The following is a 27862-nucleotide window of genomic DNA, read 5'->3' as shown; positions in this document are numbered from 1 at the left end:
CAGCCTTTACCCAGGACGACATATGATGGCAAAATAAAATCAAATAAAATTCCCATTAATATCCTGAAAGCATCGTGGGCTTGCCGACAATAACCGTTGGTGTTTTATGGTCACAGAAACAACAGGCTTCTGATGGAAGGAGTTTATTGGGTTTCATGTGTCTCAGGAACAAAATTTAATAGAATTTAAAGATCTTATAGAAGTGTTTTAAATAAACTTGAACATCTTAAATACAAACAATAAATAAAGATGTCATCTGATGCTTTATACTATTAGCAAAAAACTTCTTTTGTACCAGCTTCTTCGTAAATTTCCTATAAAGAAAACAAAGGAGTGCCACTTTTAAGGAAAATAGAAATTTAAAGTAAAGCGGCAAACCCACAATAAAAATACATTCCACGTCAAATATGCAATAAATTAATTTAGAAAGTGACTTTGGTTTCTTTCTAGGAAACTTCTTGTAAATGAGCTGGAGTTAGGAACAAAACAAAAACCACTCCACAAACGCACATGAAGCTGAGTTTCACAAGTGTTGCTGTTGAAAGATGAAGACAGAAAATTTGGCTCCAGTTAAGGAATCAAAAATCCCTCCAAAAAGTAAAAAATAATGAAAATATTAAGTCGGGTGTTTTGTGCGTGTGTGGGTGTATCCAAATTCAGATATCTTCTCAGCTCTCAGCTAAACAACAGATTAAATAGTCCCAAACAAATGATACATTTGTTAAAAACCAGAGCTGCTATGAGGTTATTCAAAGAAATCCTACAGAGGTTATCAGCAAATTTAGATAACTAGTTCTGACTTGAAACACGTCAATATTACCCAAAGTGTTCGTTCTCTGAAAGCCTTAAACTTCAATCTAGAAACAAAAAAAACTTCAACCAGACATATCCTTATTTTTAAATTGATCAATTATTAAATGAGTGCAGATTTTTAAGACAGGAACACTTTAATTCAGACTCCACACAGAAGTGAAACTGAACTTTTATCTAATTTAATATTAATTTAACTTAAGAGGCAAACATAACCAAGACACGTGCGTTTAGTGAAATGTCTCAGCTGAGGTAGGTGGGGACAGACAGATGAGGACAGGAGGGGACGTCTCAGCTGAGGTAGGTGAGGATGACCGACTGTATGGGTAGCCTGCAGACCGGACACAGCTTGTTCCTCTTCTTCAGCTTCCTGGCGCACACGTAGCAGGACATGAGGTGACCGGTTCGACCGTGGACAATGCAGCCGTTCTTCGGCCGGGACTGACAGATGAGACAGGGGTCCAGACACGAGTCCGGCAGCCGCCACTCAGCCGACACGCTGCGCTCCAGCTCTGGAAGCTCCTGGAGCGATGCTGGCGGACCAGCTGGAGGAACGATTGGGGAAGTTGGGAGAAGTTCTTGGGAGTCGCAGGAGGAGTAAGAAGAGGAGGGCTGGGACTCGGGAATCCAGAGGTTCTCCTTTGAGGAGGAGCAGGGCTGGGAGGGTGAGAGGAGATCCTGGGAGTTGGGAGCAGATGAGTTGGAATCAGACAGACACTGTGAAGGGAGAGCAGTTTTCGCTTTTTTTCCATCTGGAACGTCGACTCCATCATTGTCCTCAACATCCGAGCCTTCAGGAGGAAAAACAATCTTATCATACTTTTAACAAAATGCAGCCTAATTCAGTGTTCATATGACGCGTTTGCAGCCATTTTTAATCGTAGGACAGAACAGTTTAGATGTGGATGATTTTTTTTTCTCTTTTTAGCAGAAGTGCAGACAAAGTTCCACTAAACTACCTGGAGTTTCTTTGGCAGGTGATTGGCTGGTTGGTTTTGTGGGCAGGGCTTTAGGGCTGGAGGTAGGATTGTTGACTGACACCTCGGGCAGCCAATCGTGGCGCAGAGTCCAGCAGCGGAGACAGTTTCTGGGTAGCGGCGGGTTCAGCTCGTCACAGTTCACACACCGCCAGTAGTCCTGAGGTGGAGATGCACAGTTAGCTCTGAACGACGAGGGCGATGTTTTATAGACACATGTGTTTATTCTCACAGCTTCTGTGATCTCTGTGTCTTCATCGAACGAGTCATCGTCATCTGCCTCAAAGATGGTCACCTCATACACCTGGTCACAGGTAAGAAGAGTTGATTAGGAAAAAGAAGCAATCTAAACCTTTAAAATCTCAATAATTTAGAAAGGGACTACTTTCAGTGGTGGATTAATTTGAACTTTTGGGGAAGTTTTATTAAGTTAGTTTTAAAGAAACTGAATTTTTGACTGCAGGGGTTAAAGACTGGAGATCTTGTGGGTCAGGTGGGGGTGATTACCTGGTCATCTGCAGAGAGAGACGCATCATCTTCATTATAATCGTCCGAATCGATGGACTCAACCTCAAATTCAACGCTGAAGTTGTCGCTGTCTGAGTCTGAAGCTGCAACTGTGACCTCTGACCTCTCAGACTGAACACACACAATCCAAGTTATAAACATCAACATTAATGATTTAAGTGTGTGTGAGTGTGTGTGTCACTTACTGTGCTGTTCGAGTCAGATGATTGGCTGCTGTGTCTGTCCCGTCCGCTTCCCAGTCCACCAATCACACACCACGACAAGCTGTCATCAAAGGTCAGGGAGTAGCTGTCAGACCTCCTCCTCTTCCTACCTTCCAATTCCTCTTCCTCCTCAGACTCTTCCTCATCATCCTCCACGATGCGTGAGGTGCCTGTGGCCATCAGATGGGGTTGAGTTTACTTCACAGGTTTGTGTCTCAGCTGTGGTGAGGTGTGGAGGACAGACTCACCTGGGTCGCTGCTCCGGCAGCTCCATCTTCTCCTTCTTCGCCTCCTCCTCGCGTCTGGAGAGGAAGGTCGACTCTCTGTAGCCTCCACCTAAAAAGACATTTTTGTTTTAGTTTAAATTCAGACCTAAATTTTACTAAAGCAGCCCTGTAGGACAGTATGAGCTACAGGACTTAAAAATCTTATTTATTTTATTCATCACACTGTCTCCTCTATTAAAATCTCAAAGCACATTTCATCTCCAAACCTCCCCAAACAGATATGTTTGTATTGTTCTGACTTCAGATGTAAAACTACAGCCTGCAGTTTACAGCAACATCTGGATGTTTCTACTGTTAGATGTGTTTCTTACCTCCGTCGTTCTGTCTGTCTGGCTGTTTTGGGCATCATTTGAGTTCGTTGTTGAATCTTAATAAGAGAAAAAGTTATTTTTTTCAGAATTTAAGAAGCAGTACAGAATATATCTGATTTTATTCCTTTTATATCTGGATAAAAGCTGCACAATTCACAGTTTTTATTTCACCCTTTTATTTAAAAAGTAAAATAAATAAAAATTTAAAACAGCTTTTTAGTGCACAGCCAGTCTGGGTTAATTTCTTGGGTTGAGCTTTGGTTACCCATCCCCCTTCATTGCAATACAAAGAATAAGGAGAGGAAGGTCACAGGGAAACACAGACAAAGACGTCCTACCTTGGCTTTTCACTGCCACCAGGTTCTTTGTGATCATTGCAAACAAAGCTCTGAAACAGAAACAAGTCTAAGGCTTAATAGACAGAATTGTTTCCAGACAGCCAAAGAAGTCACTGCAGAACCAAACAACAATCCAAACGTCCTTCTTAACTCACCGTGGCTCTCTAACAGAGAAGCTGTCGACTCCCAGCACTCGTCCCAGTGCATCTTGAGAGCAGTGGACTATGTGCTGCTGCTTCTGGTCGTACAGCTGCTTCTTGATGATGTACTGACCCAGGTAGAACATCACCTGCAGAGCACAAACAGCTAGTTAGCTTCTCACATCCCATCACACTGAAGCAATACAAGGAGTCTTGATTTATAGATGCAAGTTTCCATATCTGTACAGGAACAGATACCAGAAAAGAACAAGCATTTCTAGATGCTAAATCTAAAATGTAAACTAATTATAAATCCAGTAAACAGAGAGGACGTAAATGCATGCTACAGTTAATGATGATGATGGAAAAGTGTGTGAAGATCTGCTGATTTTTATTTAACCATGAACTCCACAACTAGTGGTTTCCTAAATATTAAAGATGTCTTTCCTGACATCTGCAATAGTTCAGACTAAAGGCCCATTTATGCTCCCTTACGTACGTAAATAGCGATGTCCGTTTCAAACGTCATACGTCGCCATCCTCATACTTCCATGCGTCTTTTGCGTTGCCATGGCTATTAAGTCAATGACTTAACAACTTAGTGGGCAGTGCTGAGTTCAGAGTTCACTCCCGTAAGCCGACGTCAGTTTTAGACACCGCTTGGCAGCGGTAATGTGTCGTTATAAAGGTTTTTACAACCACCCAACACACCCCAAACACTATGTACTCTTCAAAAGATTTCTACAGTTGTTGTGCTCGTCTTCATTCTTCTTTTGTTCCCCCCCCCCTTCCTGATCCTTCTCTTCTTCTTCTCTGGTTTTTTTCTTTCACTGGTCACATGTCAGCTATTCTGCCCAGCATTGCCCCCCGTGATTTCCGGTGGTATTGTTCCATCTTCAGTGTCAAACAACGGATAGCTAAGCTCCCTGAAAACGGACCAAATTACATGCGTAACCAACGCAGGAGACAGATGAACTGTCCTTCCATCTGTGTATCCGTCTTCTGCGTCGAGCATAAATGGGCCATAAGTGCTGTGTACCTCCTTCATGGTGAGTACATCTTTTGTGGCTCCGGCTTGTTGCAGTAAAGAAAAAAACTCTTCCTTTGGTTGGACCTGAACAGAAACAGGAAAAGGTTAAAGTCACACAGTAAACAGTCATAAACAACAGTTTAAAAATAAAAACACCTCTAGCAATTGCTCTCACCAGTTTGTTTTCATTTGTGGTTTCTGCATCAGCTGACATGATGAGGTTGTTTATTCCTGCACACACACACACACAGCAAATTATACAAAAATCAACACAGGCCTGAATTACAACATAACATCAAACAACTGAAAACATTCAATCTGGCACAAGAACAGGCTTCTTGCACATGAAATTCACCTGTCAAGGGGCTCAAAGTCAATGGTTGCCCGGGGCAACTAAACCAAAGAGAGGAGTTTTATGCATCTGTCTGACCAGCCACATTAAAACAAATAGCTGTTTGTTTTTTCCCCCTTACTGGAAACTGTTGTTGTCCACTATGGCACTTTGCCCTGAGTCTACCAAACACAGACTGTGCCCTCAGCTTCTGGACCCATCAGAGTCTGTTGTTCTGAAACTATATTTACCACCTCAAACACAGTAAAAGCAATAATGAGAATATTGCTTAATTTGAGTCAAAAATGCTTCTCCAGATAAATACTTATAATCTTTATGTCAAGGAATGTTGCTACCAGTTTTACTTAGCATATTTTTTTTACATCTTTTCCTCTATAATAAACCCGATTTACAGCTAGTATAATTAATCAACATTTAAATGTGTATTCAAATGATAATGGAGTTCTATTATCAGCAATGGACTTAAACCTATCATTGCACTAAAATTAATTAAGAACATGTTATCAACTTGCACAATGTTCCCTGACAGTCTTTTTTAGGGTTGTGCAAGTAAACTGATAAAAACAACAAATATAAATCATTGCACTTTCCCTTTACACCTAGAAAAAAAACACATTAATAAGCTGATTTAAGAATTTAAACTGAAGCTAATGATTATTGCCAAGATGGATTTAATTCTTTAAAAGCATGAAATGTTTAAATAAAAAAATTTGTTAAGGCAGGCTAGTCCAAAATTTGCAAATACTAGTGAAAAATGCGACAAGGATTCAGAGCAAAGCAACATATTAAAGAAGTTGGAACAAAAATGTTTAATACAGAAGATATACTTAAACCATCATTAGCTGTTTAACATGCATGTTGTCATCTTGTACAGTAGATTTATGTATTTAACATGAGATTTCTTACCGGTATTTACAGAAAAACCATCTCAGCAGCCCATCCTGTGCAAGTAGAAGCAGATAAAGTGCAATGAGAGGGGAGCGAGCAGAACTACAGCCTCTTATACTTCTGCTCAGACATGTCAGGACTAGATCAGCTGGAGAGAAATGGTCTAACCACAGCCAATCAGAGCCAACATAGTGACTCAGGCTGAGTCAGCAGCGTAACTGTTGTACTCTCATGTTTAAACTGAGTGTAACAGCTGATTTAATCATACTCTACAGACATGCCGAGACTAGTCCAGAGCAACTCATCCCTGCCCAAATTAGATAACCATGCCAACTAGACGTCTGGTAATCAACCTAACCAGTGGTAACCAGGGCTAAACACATTAAATGACAGATATCTGACAAATGGAATCTGAGAATGCCTTCAGACGCTCAGGAAACTGAGAGGCCGATATAAATCATCCTTAAATAACTCTGGCAGCACATCAAATTGTATTTTTTATCCCACCCAGAAACATGTCAGACAAGATTGTTTTATTTTTAAATGATTAGATAAAATCTCTTCTTTAGTAGCAGAGTAATAAACACATTTATCACATGTACCAACTGATCAAACATTAATTTATCTCAACATGATTATATGTCACAACTATTGAAAAGACTAAGTCTGGACATGTTACCTTGTTGTTTTTCTTTAAATGCCCTGTGCTTCCTACAGTGTTAAACTACTAATAATAACATGTGTCAAAACAAACTGAACTCAGAAGAAGCAGAATATTCTGACCATAATGCATGAGGTCACATGACATGACAGCCAAGCCTGTCACAAAGCCTTAGGGCTGGAATATACTTGCTGTGAACGCAAGCGTACATGCCAACGTTCCGCTACGTTTGTATATATACTTGCTGCAAACGACGGAAGCGTGGCATGGCAAAATGCTCAATACTGGAGGTCACCACATAGGGGAGTACATAGCACCTGGACTTTGAAATAGTGAAAAGGTCGATCTACCGGTCACACTGTATTTGCAGGTCATCAGCCCCCAAAACGGCTCCAATTTCTTGCCAACTGTTAAGGCACGAGTGTTTATCACTGTGCAACAGGTAGGAAAAATCATAGAGATGCCCTTAGTTGCGGACAAAGTCCGAGAGGCAGTCTTTAAAACTATACGCCATTGTGTTTACTTCGGATCTGCCGTATTCATGCTCTTGTTTGCATGAGCGTCTCTAGTGTCTCTAGAGACAATATTGCAACTCACACACACGAAAGAGCTTCAAATGCATTATTTTTAAACTCTTAGTTTGTGCAAAGATAATAGTCTTCATCATTCAGTGTTCTCAGACTGTTTGCTCAATGTGGTGCAAAAAAATACAAAACTAAAGAAAACTTCAACCACTAGGTAGTGTACTTATTGTACATAAGTGTCCTTTTCTTTACAATACTTGAGGCGAAATCAGGCAAACAAAAGAACAAACAAACTAAGATTACCTACAGTCTACATAAAAAGGCATTTATATCTGACTGTAAGCCAGGGTGTGATCAGTCAGTAGCAGGTTTGCACAATTCAAATTGTGCTGAAAACCACCTATACTGTTGATAGAATTAGTATTTTTTAAACTTATTTTAAAAAATGGGATTTTTGTCTGCAAAAAGTGGCTCATAATGCCCCCTACAGGGTAAAACGAGGTTTTGTTTTCGTGACATAGAGCAATACTTGTTGCTTCTCTACATAACAATAAAATTTAAAATCCTCACAAAAATCTCACTCCAGATGCAAATATGCTGGTCCTCTCCTTGCAGGCATAGAAAACCACACCCACCAACCCCTATGAACGTATTTGAGCTTATATGGTGTAGATTTGTTAGTTTCAGACTTCTATTTTTTCAGCTGAGCTGCTGTCTGTCAATCGTTTCTGCTTGTATTTCCCATCCCGACCCGCCCACTCTCCGCTCCCTGATCACCCCAAACCTCCCACCCCAACGCTTGCAGTTTCAGGCATGTTTTTAAATTTGGCAGTGGGTGGAGTAACGCAAAAAGTAGGGGGTGTAGTTACACTTTAATAGGAAGAGTAAACAATGAGTGTTTTCACTCGGCCCCAAAGTCTCTGAAAAGAACAGAAAAAGTCGCTAAAATTGGCGCTAGTCACAGAAGCCTAAAAAGCCGCAAATTATAGCTACAATTTGGCAACACTGTAAACAATGGGTCCTCCAGGGAGCTGCTGTAGGGGCTGGGCTGCCCGCTGCAGTGCCTGTTTACAATAGGTAGAGGCGGCTGGTTCTTCCTGTGAACCAGCAGATGCCAAAGTGGCATTTAAGTATCGATACTCGTGCTAATAAATATCTAACTAGATGCAATATTTTAGAATGTTAGATTAAAATTTTATGATTAGTTTTGGGCCCTGCGATGGACTGGTGACCTGTCCAGGGTGTACCCTGCCTCTCACCTGTCAATGCTGGGATAGGCTCCAGCTTACCTGCGACCCGTAATGGACCAAATGGTACAGAGAATGAATGAATGAGTGATTAGTTTTGGACTTTTAGAATAGTAATTTCCACCGTATGTAAGTAAGTACGTGAGTGAGTAAATATATAAATAAATCTATACTTTCCACCATTTGCAACTCCTCCTGTAACTTGATTTTGCAGCTGAAAGCGCCTTCAAGTCAATCAAACACTTTAACTGTGATGTGCTCGATTTTGATTTTGTTTCGACTGATAAAAAATGAGGCGAATAAATTGCTGGAGAACTGGCAATAAAAGAAAAAACATTGATCCAACTGATCTACAAAATAACACAAATAAAAATGGTAAATATAACTATTTATCACCGTTATTAATGAATTTGCAGAGCACAAGTCTATATTGAACCCAAAGCCTACTGGCCAGCTACCTCTGAGACCATCTGGCTCCGTTTCTGCACTTCAGTGTTAGACTGTCTGGGGAGCGGTCTGAGCAAGTATTCAAAGAATTTCACATTTTCAAACAGCTGACGCATCCTACACAATTGCCTTAACAACACCGGCGTGGTAGAATATATGCCTGGACTTGTCCCGCACCCCTTCCTCCAAGTCTGTCTGATAGGTACTTTAAAAAAGACCACGTCATTCGTCAACTCTGACTGCACTTACTACACATATCTGGGAGAAATAATCAGCAGACGATTCAGTTCAGACAAATGAATTTTAAAAGTTTTACTATGATTGATTTGCAAGCTGCAAGGGGCTGCCATCTGTTATTTCAGTAAATATAATTAAATGTTAACTTTATCGCTTGTATCTAACAGCTATGATGAAAACCTTACCTTGATTTGTATAAACTGTAAGCAAAAATGTCAGTGCTAGCTTTTCTTAGCAAGAACGATAAAATACAAACATTACATTTAACCTTTAAAGAATATAACAGAGTCTGCTAAAAAATTAAAAGCAAAATATTATAACGATATTTAAAGTGTGATACGTTCGTGTTTTTTTTTAACCCTAAACAAACCACTTGACAAAGAACCCGCGGGCGCGTTGCTACTCTTCAGTTCGACACACCAGACAGGAAACTTCGAGGCCTTGCGGCCTGCTACTATTAGCATGCTGCTAACTTGTCTTTCCGTTGTGGTTACACTCTGGTAAAAATACGTTTGAATGCAATTCACTCACCTTTTAATTATCTGCAAGTTAAACAATGTCCGAAAGTGACGTTCATTTACAGTCTTTCCATAAAAATTAGTAATGCTCCACCTGATTACTGTACTTTCATTTCGGTTGAATCTCGAGAGTTGTTTTCAGGGGGTTCCGCTGACCGGAAACTAACACTTCTTCTGTGGTTGAGTTAGTTATAATGGCAAACGTTAGAACTGACAAAGAATTATTTAAAGGGTCTGTTTAAAGTGATTAATTCGACCAAATTCGTTAGAAAAGAAAAGAAGAAGACAAAAAAGATTTTTTTTAATCTTGTTGTTTGCTTGTTATATCGGGAAGACAAAACGTTTAAATATCCGATTACAATAAGAAGTTAATGAAAATAAACGATAACCAAAACGACATATTCTGATTGACTTTCAGAACGGTTAATTTCCCGTTATTATCCATAATGTAAAAAAAGATTGAATTATTTTGTTAAATATGAACAAACTCTAAACATTTAATAATTGTTTTTACATCCTGTATTCACGAGAAAAACTTCATATTAAAATTTTTTACCATGCAATTGTGAAATAAATGTTTACATTAAACATTTATTAGGAAAGTGTATTAAAACGGTTGTCATGTTCAGACTTTTTCCTGACATTTTAAATCACATAAATTTAAAATAAATCACAAATTAATTTTATTCTCCAAATATCCTTAAAAATCAGATCTAAAGATTACATTATTTTCAACTTCATAAAAAATTTCCATCTTAAATTTTTTTTCAGATCTACACTTAAAATATTTCTTTAGCTGCTACTAAAGAAATAGATTTTTTTAAGCATAAAATCATTATAAATTGTTTTAGGAATAAATATATTTCCCCATTATTTCATCCATTTTTTTTTTTCTTTTTTTTTTAGTGGAGAACGCCCTCTTTGAAGGGCTCAAATTATGGAAGAGGATCTGTTAATATTTTATGGGAATTGTCATAGGAAATTAGTTTCAGTAGACTTTGTGTCTACTTCTACTTTGGTTTCAGTAGTGTTTGGTTTGAGACTACTCAAATTACAGTATAAAACATAGATACATTTCATACCATCTAAAGGTGGTAAAGGGCTGAATGTCTGAGTTTTATATAATGATTTAATAGTTTCAGCATAATTGGTTAGCCTAGATACAAAGAAGTGTCCAGTGCTAGAGATGAGAACTAGATCCAGTTTGTTGTATTAACACCTTCAGTTTTGCCCTGCTGGGAAAATGGCAGCATCTACATTTTTATTACTTCAAATAAAATAAGCCACACATCTACAAGATACATCCTTTATTTAGCGAAAAACAAAACAAATTCTTAAAGAAACCCTTGTTTGTATGTAATCATGGCTGCAGTTCGTAGCCCAGCGGGTCGAGTCCTCGGTCCAACAGAGCGAGAGACGATTCCCGGAGCTTCTGAAGAAACCTCCTCAGCTCTTCTTTAGAAAACACCTACACACAAACAAATCACAGCGAACATAAACTGAAAGCGGAACGAGGTCATAAAAAACAAAATGAAAACGTAAGTCAACAAGTTCCGCATGATTTTAAGATAAAAAGGGACATTTTTAACATCACTTTTCAAGCATCTTCACTCTCCAAGCCAATTAGCGTAGCATGTCTTCCTATGATTTTGCTTAAGATATTACTAAAACTATAAAGCTATAGTTAAGCCTGATTTGTGTTTTGCTTTGGTTTGAGTTACCTGGTAGAGGCGGTGCTGGTCAGATGAGATGATGTCAGCGAGTCGCAGCGCCTCCTGGTGTCTGGAGGAGCTCTGCAGCACGCTGAGCAACAGGAAGCTGAGACGAGGCAAACACAGAGAGCGCAACACGGTCATCTGGTGGCTGCGCTCAGTGTCCTCCTCCGACTCCTACAAACACAAATGCATCAGTGCATTAACCTCACATGACGTGTTTGTCTTCACGCCATTTTGCTCTACTGTTTGTTTTTACAGGGCTTAGAGTAAAAAAAAAAATCCTGAGCCTTTTCCAGTGAGCGGAGGTGCCGTGGATCTGACGCATACACACTATAGGCAAACAATTTTTGCCATTGTGCTTGGCAGGGCATAAGATGACCTACAGTTTAAATGTGGATTTTAGAAAGTAAAGGTAATAATGTTATAAGGACATGTGAAACTCAGCCAGGCTAATTAATTTAAATTATTCATTTAGCAATCATTAAATTTAGTAAAGGGCAATTTATACATAAAAAAACAGTTACAGAGCAACAGTGAACTTTAGGTAACATTGTAATATTTAATGTCAACACTTCCATCGTTTTAGTTTAAAACAAACAATATCAAATTAGGTTATAGAAAATACAAAATAAACAAATGCAATTTAATGCACTAAACTACAAGTCAGTTCAATTAACAACAGCAACAAAAAGGTTAAAGTGCTCCAAGACCTGATTAAACTGCATAAGAAATGGATAGAAAATAAATAGTTTACTTCAGAAACTGAGAACTGCTAAACTGAAGCCTCCGGTGCAATCACCACCGCTCATTGACACATTTTTTTTTTTCTGTTCTATTTCTTCTTTTTTGGTTGGGCTTTGACTCCTCTCCTTTTTAACATGGATCAGTCACCGGGCCGCTACGTCAGCTGTGGCTGTTGCTCCCGGCAAACGACTTGTATGTTGGAGAGCGCGAACTGCTGCCGGGGTCTCCTTCGTGGCGTCATAGAACTTTTTTGCCACTAGTTGCATACACCAGCTTCTTTGAGCACAACACAGAAACAAGTAGGCCTACCTGGCTCTCCTAGTTTCTGGCACCAGCTCCCAAAAAGCTTGTCGTCTCCACCCCTTCTTCTATCCATGCCCAGCGCCATTTGGTTCTAAAGCCGTTGTCAATTAGGACGTCTTTCCCTGGCTTCATGAATTTACTCTGCTTTTTTCTGATTTCGGTGAAACAACCATCGGCTTGGATGCTGCGTTCAAAACCACTCAGAGATAACGTTCACGCTACAGGTGAACTTGGCGGAGAAAACGAAGTGTGGTATATTGTCACTATTTGCTGAACATTGAAAACATATGCAGCAGCAAGTTCTGCTTATTTTCGAAGATGAATACATGTAATTTCCGACTTTAACGTTGTTCATTGTTCAGTTCATTTTCTACAATTTAGAGCCAATTCAGAGTCTCAACCACTATACCCATAGTTAACAGTTTTGTTCCTCCTGAATCAGTGAAAAGCCGGAGATCCAGCACGGTGCCGGAATACTTTAAGCTCTATGCTTAAAAAAGTCAATTAAACATAGAAAACTTCAGATAATCTTTATGTTGATCAATAAGTTTCTATTTAAAAAGTTGCTACAGAACTTCATGTATTTAAAAGTTTAACATAATTTGTTTTATTTGGACCCAGTTGCCTATTTGCACCTGACTGTCGCTTAGCTAACTGGCTGTAAAATTAGATTAAAATATTTTCCTTTGAAACTTCTAGTACATCAAACAAATGTTTGCTTCAGTAACCTGTCTGTTGTCGACCATCCATCCTCCGTCTACAAACAGCAGCACGTTGTAGATTCTTTCCTTCACATCTTCGGTCAGAACGTCCAAGCGGCACGACCAGGCAGTTAGGGCAACCTGACACACAACACACACGTTAACCACTTTCAGCTATGTGCATTGTTGCTCTACAAAAACTAACAGCGCAGCAGTGTGGTCATTTGCTGGAAGGGAGATGTTATGAGAAAAAAAAAAATCTCTGAAATAAGCACTACCTCAAAAATTACAACCTGGTATTTTCATTGAGGACTTCTACATTTGGAAATGTAACATTCAAAGAGCCAATCAGTTATGCAGAGTGAAGTTAGGTCACTCTACAACGTTATCAAGCCTTTTTTCTTGTTTTCTCCCCTTAAGTTTGATTTATGATGATGCTGTATTCACATTAGCTCAAAAATGGGGCATTAAATCTCTTTAAATCTTTTTTCTTTACTGATAACGTAAAACCTTATCATTAGCTGTATACTTCACCTAACTGAAGAAATAATTGAGCCGATATGATCTGCTGCCAGCACTTTCGTTGACATGTTATATCCTGACAATGAAAACTTCTGATGATCTTTTATTTTAACAGTTGGAAAGTAAAAAGTCAATTTTTTTTTATTTGCCATTGAATGCGGCATCTTTACAGCACCAGAAATAACGGCCATACAAACAGCAGTTCATGTTAGTTGTTGGAAACCAACACAGGAACACAGTGACAGAAAATCCCAGAGTTTATGGAGCCGTTATGTGATGGATGAACTACCAGGTGAGTTCTCAGTGGTTTTAAAAACTGGCTGCCAGTTACACTCAATTTGGACCAGTTCAACAAAACTAGCAACAAAACTCTTGTTCATGTTAGTATTTTTCTTAGAAGCTTTTGTGGATAGGAAGAAGACATGGACAAGAAGCTTCTTTGTGTTGACGTGAAGCAAAATGTTAAAAATAATGGATGGAAAGCAGGCCGCGTTGCTACAGGCAGGTCATTTGAATCAGCTGACACAAGCTGCACTTATATATAACATTTGCATTGTTGGATTTTATTCTGATAGTTTTAACTGGAAAGAGAACAACCACAGCATTTAGCATTCAAACTAAGCATAGCACTATGCATCGCCCCTGAGGTGCTCGCTTGTTGGGTGAGCCAAACAGACGCTAATAATCAGACACCAGCTCTGATAGATGGAGGCTAAACCTGTGCTCGTCTGTGCTGCTAATTTTTCTTCACAGCCACATAAAAAATGGAAAGAAACACACTTCTAGTGGCTCAAAAAGCATTTTCCCCACAACCTACCACTGACACAGAAAAGCATGGCCAACCATAGAGAAATTGGGTTATTTGATGTACTGTTGAATTTACAAATTTTCTTTACGTTTGTAGATTTTTCCCAGAAATCTTCAGGTGGAACTGGGAAGATGAAGGAGAGGCCAGGGAGAAACACTAATCCAGATGTGCTACTCTTCATCTTCAACAAGGAATTAAACCAGAAACTACAAAATGTCTTTGGCTCGTGCACCAGGTAGGCTAATTTAATTTAATCTGTCTTTAATTCAGTTCAGACGACTGTGGACTTTCCGGTGATCAAAACTGCTTCAGGGTTCTTCTAGAAACCCAGCTCCACATGATACCTTTAAGTTAAGGATCAGACTCCTTCCCCTACCACAGGAGACCGAGCAGAGACCTGACACAAAGCTAATAATGCATGTTAGGTAAAATGAAATGTGCATGTGGGTACCTGGTACTCCTTTTCTTTCATCTCATTGGCTACTCTCTCAGTGAATTTGGCTTCAGGGGCAGGTGCTGGCTTCTGAGGCGCAGAACTACTGTGGCTGAACCAGTCAGTGAACGCTTCGTGAGCTTCCTGAGAAACCATCAAGATACATTCACAACAGTTAATCCTATTAATCCCAAAAACACAGTCCCAGGCTACCAGCTTCCCCATCAGTCATATTTATACTGAGTCTAACAGACCAGGTAGGCTCTGATGCACAGGTGCTCTCTGATGGCATTTTCGTCCTCAGCAGGTAGGGGCAAGGTCTGACCAACACTTGTCCACTGGCAGTAAATTTCCCTCATTGAATCCTCTGGAACTTTAGAGAACACTGCCTTGGCTGCATCATGTTTCTGCAGAGCTGAGAGAAAGACAGAACTGTTAAATTTCCAGTTTAGTAACCAATAAGCAAGAAAAAAATCAGAGGTGTTGAATAACAGATACAGATCGTAATCTGATTATGAAGATGTTGTTACACTGGTATGCTAATCCTTGGATGGATTTTAACATCCTACAAATATGCTGATAGATCCTACAGTTTAAAGTTTGCTGACAAAGATTTTCCTTCAAAACTCATTTGATGCAAGATTCCAACATCAATGTCTGGATAAAATGTCAGTCTGAGTTTCTTGTTGACTACACAGCAAACAGGTTGTAGTCGAGTTTTAGTCAAATAAAAAAAAAAGTATTAGGCTTTTAACAAATTAATTAAGGTTAATAATACGTATTAAAAAGTGGAATCAAGGTTGACAGGTTATAACAAGTATTGCAATTCATAAAACAAGTTAACCTTAATGCTTTTACATAATAACCAGATCCTTTACCAGACTGATAGCTTTAGACTTTCCAATCAACAGAGATGCAATGCTGCCGTGTTATACTTACTGCTGTTGGACAGAAACCTTTTATTTCTATATTTCACCTTTTTTCATGAATTGATGCCCTACGTCATCATACAAAAATGTCACACAAGAAAATAGCAGATCTATAAGTTCAACATACAGCAACACATTGTGAGCTTGTTGTTTGGTTATTTTCATCAATAATTACAAAATTAAAAGGAATGCTTATAGACTTAGAAGGTTTCCCAACCAACAGCAAATACTTTCTGATCTACTTCGGGTTAAGCATCGCACAGATAAAGTGCTAACTGTGAAATCAATTACTCCAAAAAAAAAGCAAAGAGCAACAATTTCCTTACTTTGGTAACTGTGGCTTTATTTCTGAGAATTTTCTCAAGTGCAATACTCCACCCTGAACATACACATGCCCAAAATATGAGCAGTGGATGAAGAACACATGCTCAACTTGACCTGATCTGCCAGTGAAATTATAATGGATTATAGTTAAAATATGTCCATATATCGTTTCATCGCTTCCACCAAACCCCTTCGTCAATGCTGCCGCCATGATTTATCTATGACTGAATAAACTGCTTGTCTGTGTGCACGCTGCATGTCTGGTGGTGGGCGTGGCCAAGGTGCAGCAGCATTGCTGACTGACAGATTGCAATCACAGTAGGCAGAAATGTCATTCATTTTTAATGTCGGACAATCAGTCCTTGAACATTTTTATTTCATCAACAAAATCTCACAAACGTCTCGTCATGTTTTTGTCATCAGTGCCATTTTTAGCTCGTCACCGTCCCGTTATCGTCATGAAAAAAAGGTTAGTCAAAGAAATAAATTCGTCATCGTTGACGAAAACAGTGATGTCTGACATGCTGAACCAGTTTACAGCATACATTCAAATCTAATGTCTGGAAATAATTTAGATTTTTAGAAGACGGAATGAAAAATGGACTGAAGTCTGCAGAGCAGTGAGTATGTGAATCTGTTGCATAACATAAAATATGCTGGTGAGACTCCATGGTGAATCCATGGATGCTAATATAGTTAGCACAAACACCACCCTCAAGTCAGCTCCTCCCCACAAATTTTGAGATGTGAGCAGAGGTGTCGAGGTGACAATCCACATAAGTACCTGATTTGGTGCTATCATTTTAAACGGAGATCAGCTAATTCCAGGTTAATGGCACAGCTGCATCATCCAACCACCGTTTTATTGCAGCCCATCACTGTACTTAATTATTTCTATTAGTGACTGCAGTTTATTGTTTCCTCCAATTCAATTTACAATGTGGAATTAAAGAGACATCATAGCTGCAGAACAGACATCTGCAAAGGATAATCTGGTGTATCTACACTTATAGCTGCTCTAAAATCCCTCCACTCTTCTCCATCCTCTCAGCTTTGGGTGGAGTTTAGAAACTGAGACAACCTTTAAATATTTGGCTGCAAACATTTTTCTGGGTTTCAGATGAGAGGATGAAGGACACAAGATGAGGATAAAATTCCAGAAATGGTGATGATCTACGTTGGAAAACATTTTCCCAATTACAACTAAGACACAACTTTGTCAGGTCAAAGGTAATTATGGTATAGATTTCTCCATTTATTAACCAAGATTAATAATATGTCATGAGTCATGCTAAAACATAACCAGGCTATATTAATATCAGACTGCATCAACTCAAATTGTATCTCAGATTTTTAAGATGTGCATCTTCTTTTGGGATGTTTATCAGTCCCATTAATTAGAAACTAAAAACAAACGAAAAGAGACAAGAATCTTACCCAGAAACTTCCTCATGATGGCATTGGACTGTTTTAAGGCTTCAGCACGATGGGTAGGGTTAAACAGCAGCCAATCAATAACATCAATCTTCCTTTGGTCCTCCTATCAGAGCAAAGTGTTACAGTAACTCCACCAAAACTCCATCAAATCTTCTGTCTTCTAATTTTACTGGTTATGAGACTTGTTTAATATTGCATAACTCCAATTTGCACAATATAAAAAGGCTTTACATTTAAGTTTTATATTCTGTGAACAAATACCTTAGTAGTTCCTGTCTCTAGTGTCTGGCTGTGGTGTGTAAACTCCGTCTCATCTCTTTCTCTTACAGTCTCCACCACCAGCTTAGTTATCGCAGAAACATCCAGACCTACAAGAACAAAAACAAACATCCACTGTCATGTCAGTAAGAACATTTCTCATCTTCCAGGCCTCATTCTGTAGCATAATCCATCTCACCGGCATCGGTGGCGAGCTGCAGGCACTGAGGGCGGAGCTCCGGCTGAGTGACGGTCTCCAAGAAAGCTGCATACTGAGCTGTGGCGAGCTCTGCAGGAAGTTGGCCAACATAGCTCGCCACCAAGTCTGTCTGCTGGTCCCGAATCAGAAAGGAGACATACGCTTTCACCACATCAACGCACACCTCCTCCTAGGAGAAGAAAGGTGATATCAGCATATACTGGACAATCAAGAGGACGGATAACAAGAAGAACTGCACAACTTCACCTTTAATGCCAAACCCAGAGAGCGGAAAAACAAGACAAGGTGAGTCATGAAACGCAGCAGGTGTGAAGGGAGGGGCTTAGAGGCTGTCAGCCAATCAGAAAACTCCTCCAACATACCTGATTGAGACAAAGAGACCAAGTTTAGGGTTTTAGTCTTTAAAATAGTGATTAGTTTTCACCTGGCGGCATCTTACCATCAAGGTCTCCCAGAATGATGAACTTCTGGATGATGTGGTAATGTTCCTTTGTCTCATCTAAGACCCTCTGAACACACACACACACACAGCTTTGATGAGAGTTCAGTTATGTGAAATCAATATTCACAACCAGCTAGCCTGAGTTTCACCTTTGACTCTGATGCTTGAAGCTCCTCAAACACCTTTTCCATCGTCCAACTGAGGAGGGACAGAGGGAGTAAAACAATCAGACACAATGAAGATGTCTTATGACAGACTCATCGAGAATCTCTATTTTCTTCTTGCAGATAATCTTGTTAGTGTGTTTCGTACTTGGCCTCCAGGTATTCTCTTGGCAGCGTCTCCACTTCCTGGTGGGCCATTCCTGACGACATGAGATCCTTTTCAACCAGAGAGTCCACCATGACTCTGAAGTAGGCCCACACAGAGTCCTCCCACGATTCACACACTGCCAGGAGCTGATGGACACACACAAACAGTCACGACACATGATGGAGAGGATCTCCACAGATTCAGAGTCAAACTGAGCACTTTTTTTTTTATTTCCCATCCTGTTGTGATGTGAACACAAACATTTAAACGGTCTGTAAATAGTCATTAAATCACCGGTTTGAGATTCCCACTCAGGCTGGCGTAGATCGCTCTCTCATATCTGTTTAATTGCTCCTGAAACACAAACAGCATTTTACATGTTGTCTTTTAGTCTTTAAACCTCAGCTTTACTGAATCTGAGAACAGTTTTAGATGTGTGGGTTGTACCTCTTCAGCCATCCTCCAGCAGCATGCCTTCCAGATTCCTCTCTGTGGGTTTCCTTCCACGGGCTGTAATTCTAAGCTACCTGCAGGGAGAAGAGATGCAGTCCCGTAGAGACAGATGGTGGAGGAATAAAATACTTTGCAAAATGGGTGCACCAGATTTATTTAAATGTGCAAAAATAAATCAGGGGGAAAAAAATAGTTTGTCCAACTCTAACAGGCTTGAAAGTGAATATTTGGTCTGAGCAGCTTTATTCTTCAACACAGTTTGAACCCTCCTAGACACACTTTATGGTCACTTCTTCAAGTAGCCTTCAGGAATAGTTCTCCAGGCTTCTTGAAGGACTTTCCAAAGCTCCTTTTTGGATATTTCTGTCTTCTGTTCCATTCTCTGTCCTACACTGCTTCAACAATGTTGAGATCTGAGCTATGGGGAGGATTCATCCCTTCATCAGACCCGTTTCCACTGATCTTCAGTCCAGTTCTTGTGTCATGTGACACACCTCAGCCTTTTCTCCCCGTTTCCCTTTTTTAAGAATGGCTTTCTTCCATGTTTGCTTGGAGACCATTTCTCTTCTGCCAACAGTAAATGGATCAACTGAAGGTACAGGCACATCTCTCAGGTCCTGGTTCAGGTCTTTGCTGGATTTGTACCCATTTCTTCATCTGCTGTAGACACTTTTTTAGGCCTGACACTTTTGTCCTCCACTGCACACCATGCCAAGATACGCCATGTTTTCAGCCAACAGCTCTTTGGGAATCACCTTGCTGTGTTTTCTGTCAAACTGCTATCTTTGGTATTTTGAAAGATGCAGCTAAAGAAATGGGAACAAGTGATGCATCTCTGTGACAGGCTGCTACTAAATAGCCTAAAGATACTATTTAAAATTCATTATTAACCAAGCTTAAAGTTAAAGGAGGAAAAGAAATCTCAAACATGAACAGTGGTCGATATATAAAAGCATGCCTATGCCACTTTCAGTCGGAAACAGAGATACAAACAGTCCTGAATGGTTTAACATGAACAAATTTGCTGTGTAAGTAAAACAACATTATTGGCTGATATCTTGCCAGCAGATGCTTTTTGAGCATCATCAATGACTTGACAAAAGTTACCTGATGTCCTGTTGGGATCATGATAGAGTTTCCAGCCTTCCAGAGTGGCAGCTCTCCAGGCCTGACCGCAGCGTTTACACAGCCTCTGAGCCTTCAAACGTACACAAAACCAAATATTCAAGCTTTTGGGTGCTGTTATAAAAACACAATGTACAACCCTGACATCTGTTATTTAAGCTTGTTCTGCCTAAATCGTCCCACAATCAACCGTCTTACATAATACAAATCACATTTTACAACTTGTCTTATTGGGTCTGAGCATCATTGGATGTATTATAGCATCAATAATACATCTGCTGATGCTCAGATGTATTAATGATTCTATAGTGTTTTTTTTTTTTCTTTGATTTTAGCATAAATTAAATGCTTTTTAAAGGCTTTTTCATTCTACAGAATTTGGGAAATTAAACAAAAGTATAAAAACTTACAGTGAATTTTAATGATTCACTGTTTCAGAGTTTTTCTAACTCGACCAACAATGTTCAACCCCCCCAAAACATTACAGGCACCCTGACACGAACACATTTAACACTCATAGTTTGGTGTATTTCACTCTCCAGGTTCATATCAAAAGTCACTTTGACTTGTCTCAAAAGAAACATTTTGTTTTATGAATGGGTATCCGTCTACCTCGTCTGTCATTCCCGCTCGGATCAGAGTGAACAGGTTCTTCAGGAGACGGGCGTCATCCTCTCTGTCCAGGTCAGCCAGCGGTCGCTGCTGCCGGAGAGGAGCGTCTGGGTCCTGAAGCCACAAATGTAAACAAAGTTATCTTCGCATTTAACAACACATTAGAAAATGTCTTCATCAGCCTCACCAGCTCTGTGACGAGAGGAACGGTGAAGGCAGCGCCACTCTTCCTCCTCGTCTTCAGCGCATGGAGGGTGTTCTCCCTAAATCACACATCACTGATGATCTTCTTGCATACAGCTGTAGGATCGACTCTTTACCACAAACAGATGGTAACTCACCAGCACACGTTTTTGGCGTAGTATTCTATGTTATCAGAAAAATCTCCAATCTGATCCTTGGCGATGCTCTCCAGCCAATCAACAACCAGCTGCAAGACAGAGAGTGCATCATAAACAACTAGACAACAAAATTAAAATTAGTTTAGTTGTTGCTTTAGTCCGTCATGCAAGATTGTTGATGTAAAAACTTGCAAACAGCTGGATCCACTGGAAACACAGAGTCAGGATCTAGAAAAACACAAGGGACTGTACAGATTTCCAGGGCTCTTTCAGCCTTTGTTTCCAACAGAGTCTTTAACGGGGCTATTCAGTTCGGTCCCAAAAAGGCCACAGTCCTGCAGGTTTACGATATTTCCCTGTTCCAACACACCTGCCTCAAATTAATGAATCATTGTGCAAAACTTCACAGGCTGTTGGATCCTTTAAATTTGAATCAAGGGTGTTGGAGCAGGGAAACATTGAAAACCTGCAGGACTGGGCCTTCATGGGACCGGATTGAACTGCACTGATCTATAACAACAGTTTATAACAGCTGCAGAATTCCTGATGGTGTAAATCAGCTGTGCCCAAGTCCGGTCCTCGAGATTTACTTTTCTGCAACTTTTAGATGCAACCCTTCTCCAACACACCTGAATCAAATGAAAGCCTCGTTACCAGACCTCTGCACAGATGAATACCATGTGGATTCAGTCATTGGATACAGGTGTTTTGAAGAAGGGATGCATCTCAAAGTTGCAGGATAGTAGATCCCGAGGACCGGACTTTGGGCTCCCCTGGTGTAGATGATGCTTTGTCCATTTTCACTGAACCGCTTCAGCACCAAGATATTAGCTACGTTTACATGGAGCACATTTAATCCAATCGAACATCCAATCAGAATAAAGATTTGTCACAGAAACATATCAGTTGATCCAATCGGCCTCGATCGGAAAGAATTTTCAATCCGATTGAGAGGGATGGTTTAAACCTTTTTACGATCGGGTTAGCAGGACAAAGTGACCATGTATACACTCGTTCCGATCGTGTCTGTGTTGCATGTTGTCCCTGCACAAGGTTGAACCATGTGGGGGTTACATGATGTAATGAGTTTCAGGGAAGACTTGAAAAATGGCGGCAGCAACACAGAACTGAACTGTGGATACATTTTTGTTAGAAACTGAATAAATTAAGGAGTATTGAGGATTTCAAGCGTCAAAAGGTAAAAGAAAAAAAAAAAAAGACTTCTTCCGAACTAGTAGGCACTCTGCATGTCAAAAGTGTTACGATCGTATTAAATCTGTCCATCATGTAAATACAACTGATCCGATCACTTTATCCAGCGTCCATGTAAACACATCAGCTGGAATCTGATCAGGAAAATTTCACTTTGGACAGATAAAATATTTGTCCGTGTAAACATAGCTGCTGAGACATAAGCATGCACTGTGAAGCTTTTTATTGAAAAATTGATCTATTCAATGATGGGTATTTCCAGCAATAATCTTTTTAGACCTTTTTGTGTTTTTGCTGCAGCAGCAGAAACAGACCAACCTGAAAGATTTAAACTTCCATTACATTGATAATTTGTTCAGCATTAGATTTTTAAAATGTGTCAACTGGATAAGTTAGAAAACCGTCTCATAGAAGCAACAACAAGAAACAAACTGAGACAGCCCTGAGTTACCAGCCTGTATGTGTTTTAATGTGTACTAATCATGTTTGGTTTCCTCTTTTCTTATTATTTTATCCTGTATGTGTGTTTTTATGGACCTGTGCCTGCAAATAAAGTTTATATTAAAAAGCTAAAATTTTAAGATTTTCAATTTGTGGGGTTTTTTTTTTCTTGACTTTCTAAATATCCTTATTCTACACTAAAAGAAATTAAAAACTCAGCTTTAAATTTTCAAAATCATTTCTTATACATACTACTGTGTGTCCATCGGTGTTACCTGACTCTGTCGTATGATGGCATCCCGCTGGAAGAGCTGCTCCACCACAACCTTCTCACTCTCACTGGGGACCTGCACACACCAACAACTTCATGTTCACACCTTCCACACACAGCCAGAGAAAAAAATGTTCTTTTCTGTCTGTATAGATTATGGTGTTATCTATATGGAGGCACCTTCATCCTTCCTTATAATAATTCTACACGTTTCTGACCATAAAACTCATCTTGATGGCACATTGATATTCATTATTTACATTTGTGGAGTCGTCGTTGCCCTGCAGCATTCTGGGGCTGAGAAACTGCATTTACAACTTTTCCTCCCAGCCCTGAGCTTTACGTTTGTTGTAGAAAAATGTATTACCAAGAGTCTGGACGAGGGAAGTTTAACAAAGTTTATCACAGAAAAGAAAATCAATACTTGCGCTAGGAGAGCATAACCAGACTCTCGTAAAGAAGCCTCTGAGAGACCAGAGAAAAGAAAGTAGTTTTTCTACCTCTCTGTTGTCCACAGGAGTCATCATGACCAGATAAGACTGACTACCTCCCTCGGACCTTCCTTATAAACAACATGTTTTATTTTGAAGATACCTGGTACTTCGTAGACTCGGTGTCTCCTACATGTACCAAGTACCAGGCTGTCCCAGATCCAAGGTCGGGTCATCATTTTTTACTCGGAGAAATACATAAGTATAAACTCAGTAAAAGATAATGCATAAAGATGGATAAAAATGGTTGAAGACTCTAATGATTATAATAAAAACATGTAAGAAATCTAATGAATAAAGTGAATATTAAAAAGATGAGTAATGAATAATAAAGAACAATAAGGAAATTTCTTCTACACATTACAGCTGTGATTTGCCAGCAACTAAACCCAAGGGGACGGTATAGGAAGTGAAAAATATAAAAAAAGAAAGTGACAGAGCAAGACCAAAGACAAGGGTCACCATCGGACGGACTTTTACTGGATGGAGATCTCAGAGAAGAGACAGGATGCAAGACGGATGCTTTGATAAGAGGCACCAAAATATGAACATCTGCAGAGTTCAGCAGTTAAGCTTTCATTTAAAAAACTTGATTGACCATATTGTGCTACGTGACAACAAATGCAGGCTCAAACATTCACCACTGCACTTTTAGGACGCTGTTCTCTAAACCAGAGAAGAAAAATTTAACTTTCTGTTTATTGCAAAGATGCTGTTAGATAATTAACCATTTACATTTCCATCCTTGTCACCGTCTGATATGATAGTAGATTTATAAATAGAAGTATACACACAGAGCTTTTTTCCCTCCTTTGCTACTTGTGCTGAACAACCAGTTTACAAACACTCCCATCTTTACATACTTTTACTTTACTTTTATAAGCTGCCCTTAAGGTAATGTGCTAGATATAACTAGCATGACTCCATCTTTTATAACCGCTGTCATTTTTATTGTATTAACACACAGGAATTGATAAGAACTTAAACTTTTTATATAAAAACAGATTATTATTATTTTTATTTCTTATCAGATTATATTTGGAATCAAGCCTCAACTCTTTATGTTGATCATCTTTTCAGTGAAACCACCATGTTTATGTCTGAAATGAGTGTCTAAGTTTGTCTGAATGTCAGCTGATGTTTTGTAACTGTCACTCACAACCATGTCTGTCATGATGTCATCTTCCAGTGCCAACTGGACCCGATCCCTAAAGAATCGAACAGACAGAGAAATCAGAAACGAGCCAATAAATTGGCAGACTGGTTCTCCTTCAGGTGGGCAGGTACCTGTAGAGTGAGGTGATCAGTCTCCAGGTGCAGTTCTCTTTCTGCAGGAGCCAGCGGACTCCAGCTGTTTTACTGTTCTGACCCGCTCTCAGAACCACCGACTGCAGAACGTCCACCTTTAATACGGTGAACATGTCAGATTAGGTCAGCTGTTTTCTCAGTTTCCAGAGTTTAAGTTCAGCTTTGTACTTTCTGAATAAATCTCTGTATTTGGAAATATTCTTGCTCTTTCAGAGAATGAAAATGAGAGGACTGACACCCAACTGATGTCTATAACAAGCTAAATATATTAACAAATACTTACCTTGTCCTGACAGAGTGTCTGATAATCCTCCAGCAGATCAAACACAGCAGACGATGAGTGTTTCAGAAAGGAAGAGAGGAACTCCTGGAAAAGGGTGGCAGCCGCTGAAAAGAGAGCACAGCGTTAAGAAGAGTGCTGCAGAGTAACAGAACAGACTTTGATGTGTGTTTCACTCACCTGCCTCTCCTGGGTCGTCCTCCTTTAGCAGTGCTGAGCTGAGGTTTGCAACATCGTCATTAAAGAAGCTGGTGTTTTCCAGTCCGGACAAGGGGGACGTGTAAAAGCTCTGGGTCCAGTCACTGTCGTCCAAATTCTAAACACATCATCATTTTTTTTTTAGTATTGAATTCAAGGTAACGATGTATGTCGGAGGACATGAGCAAGTCTCTGTCTCTCACCAGACTGCTGAATGCATTTTTGGGTGTATGGGTGTATCGAGGCGTTCGACCTCCTGGTCCCAAGATGGTGGAAACATCAGGAACTCTGGGAGTGACTGAGAGACAGAGACACAGGTCAAACATGGAGATAATTTATAATCAGTTATTAAACTGAGTGTCAGTGTGTGTCCTACCAGCCTGTCGGAACAGTGAGGCAGGGTTGTTCTTCGCCAGGGGGCGGGCTGGTGTTACCGTAGAAATGACCGGGCTGCCACTGCCGGGAGACGGGACTGGGAGAGAGTCAGGAGTGTAATAACACCGATACCCTGGACCAGAACCAGAGCATTACTCTCTGGGTGTGTGGTTTTATTTGTTCATTCATATTAATTCCTACATTTATATTATAGATGCTTTTAGGTAAACAATCAGTGTCATCATTCCTTCCTGCTTTGGCTGCAGCAGGTGTGATTCTTTTCAGTCTATTAAGGTAAAATGATTGTGAAACAATTGTGATCATTTTATGATTGATAATGCCCCTATGAATTATCTCCATTGGTAGGGTTAATTAAACCAGATCATTTAAAGAAACCTGCTTTGTAGTATAGGCTCCTTGATATCTTTGACTCTGTGTTGACAGCAACAGGTCTGCTTAACAACAAAAATTGGCACTCAACCACACGCACAGACAGATTCCAGCTAAAGGATACAGGCCACCTTCTTTCTCCTTCGGGCAGCAACTGTAACCTCATCATCTCGAACCACCGGAGATGGCAGCTCATTCTGACCCCTGGAGAACAAATGAGACACACAGAAAGACTGAAGAGTCGAACATCACAAATACTTCTTCTTTTATAGTAATAAGTATAAGTAGTAAATAAACCATATATGAGTTTCCACTCATTGTCTGTCTGTACTGCGGTTTTAATTAAACGTGTTTTGGTTTTGAAGTGTGTTTTCCACCTGTAGTGATGTGCTTAAACTTAACTGAGTTGTAAACAGTTTTTATTGATCCCTGAGGGAAACTTACAATGTGTACAACTTTAGCAACATATGGATCCGCACAACACAACATTGACTTGAATCGAATATGATGACTTGCTAAAGAAAATTGATTTTGTATACGAGACAAAAAAAACATTAAGTTTTTAAGCCAATACCTAAATAACTCTGAGCTATAGCCTACTCTTTTTTTTCATTAGCACATACATATACATACATATACATTAGCACACATATGGCGTTATTTCCTCTGTAACTAGTAAATAGCGCTCACATACTCAAATTAAGTCCCATTTTTAACTGTAAACGTCTTATTATCAGCGATACTGGCTGAAGATTTCAACAGAACTTAGCCAATTAGCTTTAGCATTGATTCTGAACGGGGCAGCCGTATTAGCATTGTTAGCAACCGCTAGCAGATTAGTCACCTGAAGCCCGCTGAACAAGAAGCTAAGAAACAGAGCGGCCGAACTAAATAACTAAAGTGCAAAATTGGTCTAAAATCCAGGCACTATAAAATAAAGTCTTTTACCAGTCCATGCTGATGAGCTGTCAATTCCCGCTTCACGAGGTTTAATACTTCTTCTTCCCCTGTCTGTTCTCCTTCTTCCTCTACCTTTGAAGCTTTTTCGGCAAACCGGAGTCTTTGTTGGACTCTGCTGCCCTCTAGAGTTCAGGGTTAGATTGCAGCCTGGAGGGAGCTGGTGGTGCTGGTGGAGCTAAATTTATTGATTAAACCTCTTGAACTTACATGTTACTTAAGTGTAAGACATTATTTATAGTTGAGGAAAATCTAATTTGTGCTTGTTCACTAATATCAACTAAAATAGTCAAAAACTCAATGATATTGTTAAATTAAGCCATTATAAATATCTTTCTTATTTTCATTCACACAAAGACGATTAAGACGATTAAGACTGAACCAATAGCCTGGCAGACAGACTGGTTCTCCTTCAGGTAGGCAGGTACCTGTAGAATGAGGTGATCAGTCTCCAGGTGTAGTTCTCTTTGTGCAGGAGCCAGCGGACTCCAGCTCTTTCACTGTTCTGACCTGCTCTTTTAGCACCACCGACTGCAGAACGTCCACCTTTAATATGCTGAACATGTTGGATCAATGAGTTTCATTCATTGTCTGTCTGTATTGCAGTTTTTTATTTAAATGTGTTTGGGTCCTTGACTTAATTACTATTTTTTCTATTGCTTTTTACTTTTTCTCTTAGTCAGTTTAATTTATTCCTTGTAATTATGTACAATTATACTTCGCCATTTGTTTCATAATATTTTACACTGATAAAACACGTTT

The 27862-nt window shown here is 39.6% G+C and overlaps 2 protein-coding genes across 3 annotated transcripts; both read right to left on the bottom strand.

Moving 5' to 3' along the window:
- Positions 1–447: 447 nt before the first annotated feature.
- On the bottom strand, positions 448–9671 carry mdm2 (MDM2 proto-oncogene). 2 transcript variants are annotated; one of them, XM_041977781.1, is made up of 13 exons: positions 9512–9671; positions 5883–5917; positions 4800–4855; positions 4634–4708; positions 3610–3743; positions 3455–3504; positions 3117–3172; positions 2767–2854; positions 2501–2688; positions 2295–2426; positions 2020–2091; positions 1770–1947; positions 448–1601 (listed from the first exon to the last, which is right to left on the bottom strand). In XM_041977781.1, exons 3-13 carry the CDS (start codon positions 4836–4838, stop codon positions 1102–1104), a joined length of 1512 nt encoding a protein of 503 aa, XP_041833715.1. In that variant the 5' UTR covers positions 4839–4855; positions 5883–5917; positions 9512–9671; the 3' UTR covers positions 448–1101. The 2 variants fall into 2 exon arrangements, with proteins under 2 accessions (XP_041833715.1, XP_041833716.1); XM_041977782.1 differs by lacking the exon at positions 5883–5917.
- Positions 9672–10790: 1119 nt separating this feature from the next.
- Positions 10791–27191, bottom strand: nup107 (nucleoporin 107). The gene is made up of 27 exons (XM_041977438.1): positions 27092–27191; positions 26268–26347; positions 25755–25850; positions 25582–25676; positions 25361–25496; positions 25184–25287; positions 24880–24995; positions 24752–24800; positions 23106–23177; positions 21178–21266; positions 21024–21099; positions 20837–20950; positions 20207–20297; positions 19094–19173; positions 18941–19000; positions 18647–18792; positions 18484–18532; positions 18332–18401; positions 18139–18254; positions 17872–18061; positions 17676–17782; positions 17415–17517; positions 14979–15139; positions 14743–14868; positions 12989–13102; positions 11220–11387; positions 10791–10966 (listed from the first exon to the last, which is right to left on the bottom strand). Exons 1-27 carry the CDS (start codon positions 27097–27099, stop codon positions 10859–10861), a joined length of 2724 nt encoding a protein of 907 aa, XP_041833372.1. The 5' UTR covers positions 27100–27191; the 3' UTR covers positions 10791–10858.
- Between the last annotated feature and the right edge of the window lie 671 nt (positions 27192–27862).

Source organism: Melanotaenia boesemani, chromosome 23 (genome assembly GCF_017639745.1).
Source record: "Melanotaenia boesemani isolate fMelBoe1 chromosome 23, fMelBoe1.pri, whole genome shotgun sequence".
NCBI lineage: Eukaryota > Metazoa > Chordata > Actinopteri > Atheriniformes > Melanotaeniidae > Melanotaenia > Melanotaenia boesemani.
The sequence above is the reverse complement of the archived record's forward strand: the minus strand, read 5'-3'. Positions and strand labels throughout refer to the sequence as shown.

Coding starts and splice junctions, on each gene's coding strand:
- nup107 (XM_041977438.1), bottom strand. Junction 18,062..18,138: donor CTCTGGGTTTGGCATTAAAG/GTGAAGTTGTGC, acceptor TTCTTCTCCTAG/GAGGAGGTGTGCGTTGATGT. Junction 13,103..14,742: donor TGAAAGAAAAGGAGTACCAG/GTACCCACATGC, acceptor GTTGTGTGTCAG/GTTGCCCTAACTGCCTGGTC.
- mdm2 (XM_041977781.1), bottom strand. CDS start 4,838: ATGTCAGCTGATGCAGAAACCACAAATGAAAACAAACTG. Junction 2,689..2,766: donor CTGCCGGAGCAGCGACCCAG/GTGAGTCTGTCC, acceptor TGATGGCCACAG/GCACCTCACGCATCGTGGAG. Junction 2,092..2,294: donor CTCTCTCTGCAGATGACCAG/GTAATCACCCCC, acceptor ACCTGTGACCAG/GTGTATGAGGTGACCATCTT.